The sequence below is a fragment of the Globicephala melas genome, chromosome 5 (genome assembly GCF_963455315.2).
Source record: "Globicephala melas chromosome 5, mGloMel1.2, whole genome shotgun sequence".
NCBI classification, from domain to species: Eukaryota; Metazoa; Chordata; class Mammalia; order Artiodactyla; family Delphinidae; genus Globicephala; species Globicephala melas.
Genome location: NC_083318.1, coordinates 120,373,000 through 120,385,345, shown reverse-complemented (window position 1 = coordinate 120,385,345; position 12,346 = coordinate 120,373,000). Strand labels below are relative to the sequence as shown.

General features: G+C 37.5%; 1 protein-coding gene across 5 annotated transcripts in view; it reads left to right on the top strand.

Moving 5' to 3' along the window:
• The window catches only part of BANK1 (B cell scaffold protein with ankyrin repeats 1), a 358,724-nt gene that overhangs the window by 338,887 nt on the left and 7,491 nt on the right, over window positions 1-12,346 (top strand). For all 5 annotated transcript variants that reach the window (XM_060299754.1, XM_030845095.2, XM_030845094.2 and 2 more), the window contains exon 13: window positions 2,580-2,643. In XM_060299754.1, coding sequence (XP_060155737.1) covers window positions 2,580-2,643 — 64 coding nt within the window. The remainder of the gene's footprint in view (window positions 1-2,579; window positions 2,644-12,346) is intronic.

Genomic DNA, 12,346 nt, shown 5'->3' with positions numbered 1-12,346 from the left:
TCTATACTCAACTACTCTGAGACCAATGTGGCTTATCTAATATATAGGGATAATGGGATAATGAATACAGTAAGCAAAACAAAACAAAACAAAATTTAACCTGTAAATACAAGAACAAACACTAAGATTACTTTCCATCAGAGTCCAAAGTTTGTGACTCTGACTGAGGACTTTGGGAGGAATCAGTCAGTTCTTTTCCATTTCTTTCCCAAATTTATTGAGATATCATTGACTTTGTCTAAATTTAAAGTGTATAACGGGTTGATGTGATATATTGCAAAATGATGACCACCACAGCATTAGCTAACACCTCCATGATGTCACAAAATTACCATTTTTGTGTGACAAGAACATATAATGCTAACTCTCTTAGCAACTGTCAAGTTGCTAAATATAATATATATATAATACAGTACTGTTAAATATAATCATCCTGCTGTACATTAGATCCCCAGCACCTTTTTATTTTATAACTGGAAGTTGGTACCCTTTGACCAACATCAACATCTCCCCATTTCATCCACTCCTCAGCCCCTGATAACCATCATTCAACTCTGTTTCTATGAATTTGGCTTTTTTAGAGTTCACATATGTGAGATCACACAGTATTTGTCTTTCTCTATATGACTTATTTCACTTAACATAATGCCCTCAAGGTCCATCCATGTTGCCACAAATGGTAGGATTTCCTGCTGAATAATATTCCATTGTGTGTGTGTGTGTGTATACACACTCATATACGCACACGCATATATATATATACATGTATAACACATCTTTATCCATTTATCTGTTGATAGACACTTACATGGTTTCCATATCTTGGCTATTGCAGTGAACATGGAAATGCAGCTATTTCTTTGAAATCCTGATTTCATTTCCTTTGGATAAATACCCAGAAGTAGGATTGCTGACTCATATGGTGGTACTATTTTTAATGTTTTGAGGAACTTCCATACTTATTTTCATAATGGCTGTACCAATTTACATTTCCACCAACACTGCACAAGGCTTCCCTCTTCTCCATAACCTTATCTCTTACCTCGTGTCCTTTTGATGATAATCATTCTAACAGTTCTGAGGTAAGATGCTACTCTGGCTTTGATTTGCATTTCCCTGTTGATTAGTGATGTTGAGAATTTTTTCATGTATCTGTTGGCCATTTTTATGTCTTCTTTGAGAGATGTCTATTCAGTTCCTCTGCCCATTTTTTAATCAGATTATATGGGATGTTTTGCTACTGAGTTGTGTGAGTTCTTTATATATTTTGGATATTAACTCCTTCTCAGATACATGATTTGCAAGTATTTTCCCTCAGTCCATAGTGTGCCTTTTCATTTTGTTGATTGTCTCTTTCGCCATGCAGAAGCTTTTTAGTCTGATGTAGTCCCAGTTGTTTATTTTTGCTTCTGGTGCGTGTGCTTTTTCAGTCATATTCAAAACATCATTGCCAAGACCAATGTCAAAGAGCTTTTTCCCTGTGTTTTTTTAGTCCTTAACATAAGGACCTGAACAAAAGTCAGAACAACAAAAAATGAATGTTCTCCCTGTTTTCCCAACACACACTCATCCCCATATACTTTTCAATATTACTCTTGTAGTTTACAAAAATGTTCATTTGTATCCTGAGAATGAATCTCTCAGAGGTAGCTGTGAAGTTATATTATTCTTGACAGAGTTATTATCCTAGGAAAATAGGAGAAAAAATGGCACAAATACAGAGTTAATAGTGGAAGAGTTTCTAGGATAATGAAGACCCATGTAGAATCCCTGGAGTCAAAGGTGAGATGGCTGAGAAAACCTTGCCTTTAGCTCTCCTCACTCCTGCTCACAATCAGTGAGTCCCTTGCTCACTTATAGGAAGGGATCTTTAAGGCAATGAAAACAACTCTAGGAAAAATGGTTTCTAGGCTTCAGGGGCAACCCTTAGGAAAAGTGCTACTCTAGATTCTCTTCTAAAAGCAGATATTTTGAATGTTAGCTTGCTTTACCTTTCAGTTAAATAGTGAATAGATGTTCAATGTAGAATATTTGGAAAGCAAAGAAAGGTCACAGGTGAGTTAAGAAGGGAATCCAGTTTGTGTATCATTTGCTACCATGTCCCTGGCTCTTAGAAGGAATTTCTAGTAAGGCATGTACCCTGCAGAGGCTGGAGATCGGCTCAGACAGCAGCAGACCATCACTGTGTTGGCCTCCTGCTTTTGGACACCAAATAGCCAATGTAGATGCCTCAGGTGTTCGATTGGGAAAACAGCTCCCAAAAGAATTAGGCTCTGGGTTTCTGCCCTGATTCTAACACTTATAACTGTGTGATTTGGGAAAGTTACTTAACCTCTCTGTAGCTCAGATTCCATATCTGTAAAATGAGATGATGATGTTTTTTATCCACTTCATGAAGTTGTGAGGATTAAGTAAAATAATACATGTAAAGTATCAAGGACGGTGATTGGGACATTGTAAGTACCAAATTAACACTAAGTAGTAGTGGTGGTACTGGTGATAGTAGTTAAAGTTTTCATCTTAATCCATGACAAATTTGTGAAATTTGACTTCTGTTTCCTGGTTGTTCCCTCATTAAGAAAAAACTACGCCAACTACGAGATTGCATTATTGGGAAAAGGCCAGAAGAAGAAAATGTCTACAGTAAGTAAAATTTGCCTGCTATTCAAAAATAATAGAGTGGAAAATGCAAGGACAGTGGAGTCAAACAGGCTGGAGTTCAAATCTATACTCTATCACTTCCCAGCTGCTTAAACTGGACAGTGTCTTAATCCTTGGTATTCAGGGTCCTTGTCTGCGAAACAGGAATGATTATACATGTATCTGGAAGTGGTTGTTTAAGTTAACAGATAAAATACTTTTCACCTTCTCTGGCCCATAATGGACCTTCAATACATGCTAATTACGTCCTTTCCTTTGATTTCTATGTAAGTTGCAAATAAGATAATTCTGCTCCAGTTGTTTGGTGTTTTCCTGTTTTGTGTGTGTGTGTGTGTGTGTGTGTGTGTGTGTGTGTGTCATTATATAGGGTATTAAATTATTAAGGAGTCACACTTTTTTTTAATAAGGTAGAATATTCTCAGTATAGTCAATTCTCACAACTGTCCACATGTGGATCATTTTAAATTATAAATTTCGTGTTGCCTTGTCCTGAAGCTATCATGCTTCTTTGCAACGCAGATTCTCCTTGCTAATAATTAACAGTTGCTCCCAGGGGGGAAAAGCATTTATTTGAATGTTAACACAAACCAAACATTATTAAGACGGTAAATCTTCTCCAAAGATAAACAACACATTCCAAAATTGAAAATAAATTACGTTGTCACTCTCTGATCACTCTGTCCCCAAGTCCCTACCCCTGCACAAATAATTAAAAACTAACAACCACTAGCAAAGCTTGAAAGCTTCCATCTCTTCCATTTTCAATAATATTGCATAGCTTTTAGCTAGTACTTCATGCTGAAATTCACCATGTTAAAATTCGTTTTCTTTTTTACATTATTGGGTTGTTACCTACTTTTCCATAGAGAATTCTTTAAGCTCTCTTAGAAATGTTTTCTAAAACAGAAATATACTTTCTAAAATAATTAAAGTCATAAAAACAAGACTAATTTACAAATAACTGAGTTCTACAGACCTCCATTGTAATGTGGAATAAGAGAAAAATTTTAACAATGTATAAAATTACAAACAATATAAATAATTTTACTAAGAAACATTAAGTAGTAGTAGTAGCTAATATTTATTAGCTATCTGCTATACACTTAATATTATCTTATTAACAACCCTTTGAGATAGGCATTAGTCCCAATTTATAAATAAGGAAACTGAGAATCTGAGAAACTAAGAAGCCCCTAAACACACAGATTAGAGACTACAACTTACGTCTATTGGAATCCAAAGTTAATACTCTTTTTTTTTTTTTTTTTTCTGGTACGCGGGCCTCCCACTGCTGCGGCCTCTCGCGTTGCGGAGCACAGGCTCCGGACGCGCAGGCTCAGCGGCCATGGCTCACGGGCCCAGCCGCTCCGCGGCATGTGGGATCTTCCCGGACCGGGGCACGAACCCGCGTCCCCTGCATCGGCAGGCAGACTCTCAACCACTGAGCCACCAGGGAAGCCCGTTAATACTCTTAATCATTAGGAATTAACTAGTCCCCCTTCCAGCCAAAATGGAATAAGTAGTATCAGACAAATCCTCCCACTGTAAGAATACAAATACTGGGCAGAAAAATGAGGCAACTGATTTCAGGGAGTAGACAATAGGCAGCCTAAGACTATAATCTCAGAGAAAAACAAAATGTATGACTATAATCTCAGAGAAAAACAAAATGTATGAGATATCTCTCATGATTGCCCAGGAGACTGATTCTCTGGCTACAATCTCTGCAAAGCAAGCAAGCAGTCCTGTCAAACTGAGGGGTGCAAAGATCAGAATTCATGGCAGCCAGAGCTGCTGGGATGTGTATGGTGGGTCATTGAAGAGGAGGTAGCTGCGTAGAGAGGTAACCTCAGAGGGAGTGAGGGACTCCAAAAGTCTGTGGCTGAGAGATGAGCTGTACATGTGCAGGGCAAGACCACTCAAGGCATACAAGATAACTGCTTTTAGCACTGTGAAGGCAGAACAGAGACACTGGAAATTGAGCAGAGCCAGGAAAAAGCCAAACTGAGGATGTTTGAGTTCTGCCCTGCCAGAGTGGAAAGGTCTCCTTAACACTTTGTTAAAACACCTGGCATCCTGCTGTGACACCCAAGAGGTATAATGAGTAAGGACTATGACTTAGAGTAAGACCTACTCTAGACATGCCCCAGCAAAGCTTAAAACCAAGCCCCTACAGGAGCCCCACAGAAGACAGAGTTTGTAGGCTTAGTCCTACTGAGAGCCTTAGAAAACACCTTGGGCTAACTATAGGTCAACACTGAAAAAAAGCAGAAAACCAAGCTTACCACAAGTTCATGCCAGTAATCAAAATGCCGCTAAAACAAGAACCTACACTCATCGAAGGAATATTACAGAATCCAGAATATACAACAGATTATCTTTAAAGTCCAGTGTTCAGGGCTTTTTTTAATAAAAGAAGAGGTATAAATAAAAAGAAAAATGTAATTCATAGAAAAGAAAAAAGAAAGCCATCAATAAAAACTGAACCTGAGATGATCCTGTTATTGACCTTAGCAGACAAAACTTTAAATTATGAACATATTTAAATTAATGAAAAATATGGTTTTAAGGAGTATATAAATATGAAATCTCAGCAGGAAAATTGAAGCTATATAAAAGAACCAAATGGAAATTTGTAGAAATTAAAATTACAGTAAGAAAAATGAAAAATTTATCAGAAGAGCTTATCAGCAGATTGGATATAGCAAAAGTAAGAGTTAATGAATTTGAAGACAGATCAACAGAAATTATCCAATATAATGAACAGGGAGATAAAAAGACTTTAAAATGAATGGAGCCTAAGAGACATGTAGTACAATATAAGACAGTCTAGCATACATGTAATCAGAATCCCAGAGGAAAAAAGAATGAGTTTGGGCCAAAACATTTTAAAAGGAATAGTGGTCAAATACTTTCCAAATTTAATGTAAACTACCTCCATACTGTTCCAAGAACTTCAAAAAATTCCAATTAGCATAACTGTTAAGAAAACTACATCTGGGCAACTTGTAGTCAAACTACTTCAAGTCAAGATAAAGAGAAATTCTTGAAAGCAGCCAGAGAAAAAAGACACTTTACATATAGAGGGAAAAGTATAAGCATATTCCATATTCACTACATATTCACTAATTGCTTATCACAAACATGGAGGACTAAACACAGTGCAGTAATATCTCTAAAGTGCTAAGAGAAAAACAAATGACCACTTAGAATTGTATATCCAGGGAAAATAACCTTCAAAAATTTGTTGAAATAGAGACATTTTCAGATAATCGAAATCAGAGAATTCATAGCAAAACTGCAATGTAAGAAATGCTAAAGAATGTCATACAAGGTGAAGGGGTTATTAACAAACAAAAACTCAGATCCACACTAAGGAATAAAGAACACTGAAAATTTTACCAAGCAGAGAGAAATAAAATATTATGTTTTCTTTTTTCTCATAAATTATTTCAAAAACAACTGTTTAAAGCAAAATAGTAACACTTAAATTAGGGATTATAGCATATGAAGAAGGAAAAGATGTGAAAACAATTATGCAAATACAGAGGGTGCAGATAAGTGGAATTATATGGTTGCAAAATTTTTGTAACATGTAGTTCCAAGTATGGAATATAAAGAATCAGTTATAAAGAAGAGGAAAAATTAAGGTAAGAAAGATGAAGTGTCAAGTATAAGACATGAAGCATGAAGAAGTACACTATTGTCTCTAAATAGACTGTAAGTTAATGGTACATATCTTAGTTATAAAGTAGATAGATAGATAAAGAAACTAACAGAGGAAATAAAATGTAACACTAAAGAGCTATTTGATTCGCCAAAAAGTAAAGCAGGAAAGTAGCAAAAACATAAACAAAATGGATTAGTAAATAACCAAGAACAAGATGTTAGTATTAAACTGAGTCATATCAATAATTGTGTTAAATGTAAATAGATTAAAAGTATCATTTAAAAGGTAGACATTTTCCAGCCTGATAAAAAAGTAATACCCAACTTTGTGCTATCTAAAGGCCATGCATTTTAAATCTAAGACACAGATAGGTTAAAAGTAAAGATGGTAAAAGATCTACCATGCCAATAGTAAGCATAAGAAAGCTGGCATGGCTATATCAATACAAGACAAGATGAATTTCAATACAAAGAGTATTACAAGAGACAAAAGAGGAAATTACAGACTGACAAAAGGGCAGTTCACTAGGAAGATACAAAAATCCTAAATATTTGTGTACCTTAAACTGTGTATGTATTTATGAGTTTTCTCAAAACTCATGAAGCAAAATTTGATAGTGCTCAGAGATGTTTTCACCTATTTCTTAGTGATTGATAGAACAAATAGAAAAAAATCAGTAACAATATAGAAGATCTAAACAACACTGTCAACAAACTTGACCTAATTGACTTTACAGAACAGGGCATCAAAAAAAGAGTCGGAGATAAGGTGATGATGGAGCTAGGAAAATCCAAACATAGGATTTATATTTCCGGTTTGTAACATGGAAATCTACTGAGAAACAGTTCTAAATACATTAGAAAGTGAAGTTCTATTAAGAACGCTGCTTAAGAGAGCTCCAGAGACGGGCGCGAGCCATGGCTAAAAGTGCGGGGCCCAGAGACAGACATGAGACGCTAAGGCCGCTGCTGCCGCCACCAAGAAGCCTGTGTGCGAACACAGGTCACTATCCACACCGCCTTCCGGGGAGCCTGTGCAGCCCGCCACTGCCAGGCTCCCGGGATCCAGGGACAACTCCCCCGGAAGAACGCATGGTGCGCCTCAGGCTAGCAACGTCACGCCGGCCTCTGCCGCTGCAGGCCCACCCCGCACTCCGTGACCCTCCCTCCCCCCGACCTGAGTGAGCCAGAGCCTCCGAATCAGCGGCTCCTTTAACCCTGTCCTGTCTGAGCAAAGAACAGACGCCCTCCGGCAACCTACGCGCACAGGCGGGGCCAAATCCAAAGCTGAGCCCTGGGAGCTGTGAGAACAAAGAAGAGAAACGGAAATCTCTCCCAGCAGCCGCAGAAGCAGCGGATTAAAGCTCCACAATCAACTTGATGTACCCTGTATCTGTAGAATACATGAATAGACAACGAATCATCCCAAATTAAGGAGCAGTGTGGATGAAAGGCTCTTGGTGCAGCAGCCAGGAGTTAGTGCTGTGCCTCTGAGGTGGGAGAGCCAACTTCAGGACACTGGTCCACAAGAGGCCTCCCAGCTCCACATAATATCAAACGGCGAAAATCTCCCAGAGAGCTCCATCTCAACACCAGCACCCAGCTTCACTCAACGACCAGAAAGCTACAGTGCTGGACATCCTATGCCAAACAACTAGCAAGACAGGAACACAACCCCACCCATTAGCAGAGAGGCTGCCCAAAATCATAATAAGTCTACAGACACCCCAAAACACACCACCACATGTGGAACTGCCCACCAGAAAGACAAGATCCAGCCTCATCCACCAGAACACAGGCACTAGTCCCCTCCACCAGGAAGCCTACACAAACCACTGAACCAACCTTAGCCACTGGGGACAGACACCAAAAACAACGGGAACTACGAAACTGCAGCCTGCAAAAAGGAGACCCCAAACACAGTAAGATAAGCAAAATGAAAAGACAGAAAAACACACAGCAGATGAAGGAGCAAGATAAAAACCCACCAGACCTAACAAATGAAGAGGAAATAGGCAGCTTACCTGAAAAAGAATTCAGAATAATGATAGTAAAGATGATCCAAAATCTTGGAAATAGAATAGACAAAAGCAAGAATCAGTTAACAAGGACCTAGAAGAACTAAAGATGAAACAAACAATGATGAACAACACAATAAATGTAATGAAAAATACTCTAGATCGGATCAATAGCAGAATAACTGAGGCAGGAGCACGGATAAGTGACCTGGAAGATAAAATAGTGGAAATAACTACTGCAGAGCAGAATAAAGAAAAAAGAATGAAAAGAACTGAGGACAGTCTCAGAGACCTCTGGGACAACATTAAACGCACCAACATTTGAATTATAGGGGTTCCAGAAGAAGAAGAGAAAAAGAAAGGGACTGAGAAAATATTTGAAGAGATTATAGTTGAAAACTTCCCTAATATGGGAAAGGAAAGAGTTAATCAAGTCCAGGAAGCACAGAGAGTCCCATACAGGATAAATACAAAGAGAAATATGCCAAAACACATATTAATCAAACTGTCAAAAATTAAATACAAAGAAAACATATTAAAAGCAGCAAGGGAAAAACAACAAATAACACACAAGGGAATCCCCATAAGGTTAACAGCTGATCTTTCAGCAGAAACTCTGCAAGCCAGAAGGGAGTGGCAGGACATATTGAAAGTGTTGAAGGAGAAAAACCTGCAACCAAGATTACTCTACCCAGCAAGGATCTCATTCAGATTTGATGGAGAAATTAAAACCTTTACAGACAAGCAAAAGCTGAGAGAGTTCAGCACCACCAAACCAGCTCTACAACAACTGCTAAAGGAACTTCTCTAGGCAAGAAACACAAAAGAAGGAAAAGACCTACAATAACGAACCCAAAACAATTAAGAAAATGGGAATGGGAACACACATATCGATAATTACCTTAAATGTAAATGGACTAAATGCTCCCACCAAAAGACACAGATTGGCTGAATGGATACAAAAACAAGACCCATATATTTGCTGTCTACAAGAGACCCACTTCAGACCTAGAGACACATACAGACTGAAAGTAAGGGGATGGAAAAAGGTATTTCATGCAAATGGAAATCAAAAGAAAGCTGGAGTAGCAATTCTCATATCAGACAAAATAGACTTTAAAACAAAGACTATTAGAAGAGACAAAGAAGGACACTACATAATGATCAAGGGATCGATCCAAGAAGAAGATATAACAATTATAAATATTTATGCACCCAACATAGGAGCACCTCAATACATAAGGCAAATACTGACAGCCATAAAAGGGGAAATCGACAGTAACACATTCATAGTAGGGGACTTTAACACCCCACTTTCACCAATGGACAGATCATCCAAAATGAAAATAAATAAGGAAACACAAGCTTTAAATGATACATTAAACGAGATGGACGTAATTGATATTTATAGGACATTCCATCCAAAAACAACAGAATACACATTTTTCTCAAGTGCTCATGGAACATTCTCCAGGATAGATCATATCTTGGGTCACAAATCAAGCCTTGGTAAATTTAAGAAAATTGAAATTCTATCAAGTATCTTTTCCGACCACAACGCTATGAGACTAGATATCAATTAAAGGAAAAGATCTGTAAAAAATACAAACACATGGAGGCTAAACAATACACTACTTAATAACGAAGTGATCACTTAAGAAATCAAAGAGGAAATCAAAAAATACCTAGAAACAAATGACAATGGAGACACAACGACTCAAAATCAGTGGGATGCAGCAAAAGCAGTTCTAAGAGGGAAGTTTATAGCAATACAATCCTACCTTAAGAAACAGGAAACATCTCGAATAAACAACCTAACCTTGCACCTAAAGCAATTAGAGAAGGAAGAACAAAAAAACCCCAAAGTTAGCAGAAGGAAAGAAATCATAAAAATCAGATCAGAAATAAAGGAAAAAGAAATGAAGGAAACGATAGCAAAGATCAATAAAACTAAAAGCTGGTTCTTTGAAAAGATAAACAAAATTGATAAACCATTAGCCAGACTCATCAAGAAAAAAAAGGGAGAAGACTCAAATCAATAGAATTAGAAATGAAAAAGGAGAAGTAACAACAGACACTGCAGAAATACAAAAGATCATGAGAGATTACTACAAGCAACTCTATGCCAATAAAATGGACAACCTAGAAGAAATGGACAAATTCTTAGAAAGGCACAACCTGCCAAGACTGAATCAGGAGGAAATAGAAAATATGAACAGACCAATCACAAGCACTGAAATTGAAACTGTGATTAAAAATCTTCCAAAAAACAAAAGCCCAGGACCAGATGGCTTCACAGGCGATTTCTATCAAACATTTAGAGAAGAGCTATAACCTATCCTTCTCAAACTCTTCCAAAATATAGCAGAGGGAGGAACACTCCCCAACTCATTCTACGAGGCCACCATCACCCTGATACCAAAACCAGACAAGGATGTCACAAAGAAAGAAAACTACAGGCCAATATCATTGATGAACATAGATGCAAAAATCCTCAACAAAATACTAGCAAACAGAATCCAACAGCACATTAAACGGATCATACACCATGATCAAGTGGGGTTTATTCCAGGAATGCAAGGATTCTTCAATATACGCAAATCAATCAACGTGATACACCATATTAACAAATTGAAGGAGAAAAACCATATGATCATCTCAATAGATGCAGAGAAAGCTTTTGACAAAATTCAACACCCATTTATGATAAAAACCCTGCAGAAAGTAGGCATAGAGGGAACTTTCCTCCACATAATAAAGGCCATATATGACAAACCCACAGCCAACATCGTCCTCAATGGTGAAAAACTGAAAGCATTTCCACTAAGATCAGGTACAAGACAAGGTTGCCCACTCTCACCACTCTATTCAACATAGTTTTGGAAGTTTTAGCCACAGCAATCAGAGAAGAAAAGGAAATAAAAGGAATCCAAATCGGAAAAGAAGAAGTAAAGCTGTCACTCTCTGCAGATGACATGATACTATACATAGAGAATCCTAAAGATGCTACCAGAAAAATACTAGAGCTAATCAATGAATTTGGTAAAGTAGCAGGATACAAAATTAATGCACAGAAATCTCTGGCATTCCTATACACTAAGGATGAAAAATCTGAAAGTGAAATTAATAAAACACTCCCATTTACCATTGCAACAAAAAGAATAAAATATCTAGGAATAAACCTACGTAAGGAGACAAAAGACCTGTATGCAGAAAATTGTAAGACACTGATGAAAGAAATTAAAGATGATACAAATAGATGAAAAGATATACCATGTTCTTGGATTGGAAGAATCAACACTGTGAAAATGACTCTACTACCCAAAGCAATCTACAGATTCAATGCAATCCCTATCAAACTACCACTGGCATTTTTCACAGAACTAGAACAAAAAATTTCACAATTTGTATGGAAACACAAAAGACCCCGAATAGCCAAAGCAATCTTGAGAACGAAAAACGGAGCTGGAGGAATCAGGCTTCCTGACTTCAGACTATACTACAAAGCTACAGTAATCAAGACAGTATGGTACTGGCACAAAAACAGAAAGATAGATCAATGGAACAGGATAGAAAGCCCAGAGATAAACCCACGCACATATGGTCACCTTATCTTTGACAAAGGAGGCAGGAATGTACAGTGGAGAAAGGACAGCTTCTTCAATAAGTGGTGCTGGGAAAACTGGACAGGTACATGTAAAAGTATGAGATTAGATCACTCCCTAACACCATACACAAAAATAAGCTCAAAATGGATTAAAGACCTAAATGTAAGGCCAGAAACTATCAAACTCTTAGAGGAAAACATAGGCAGGACACTCTATGACATAAATCACAGCAAGGTCCTTTTTGACCCACCTCCTAGAGAAATGGAAATAAAAACAAAAGTAAACAAATGGGACCTAATGAAACTTCAAAGCTTTTGCGCAGCCAAGGAAACCATAAAGAAGACCAAAAGACAACCCTCAGAATGGGAGAAAATATTTGCAAATGAAGCA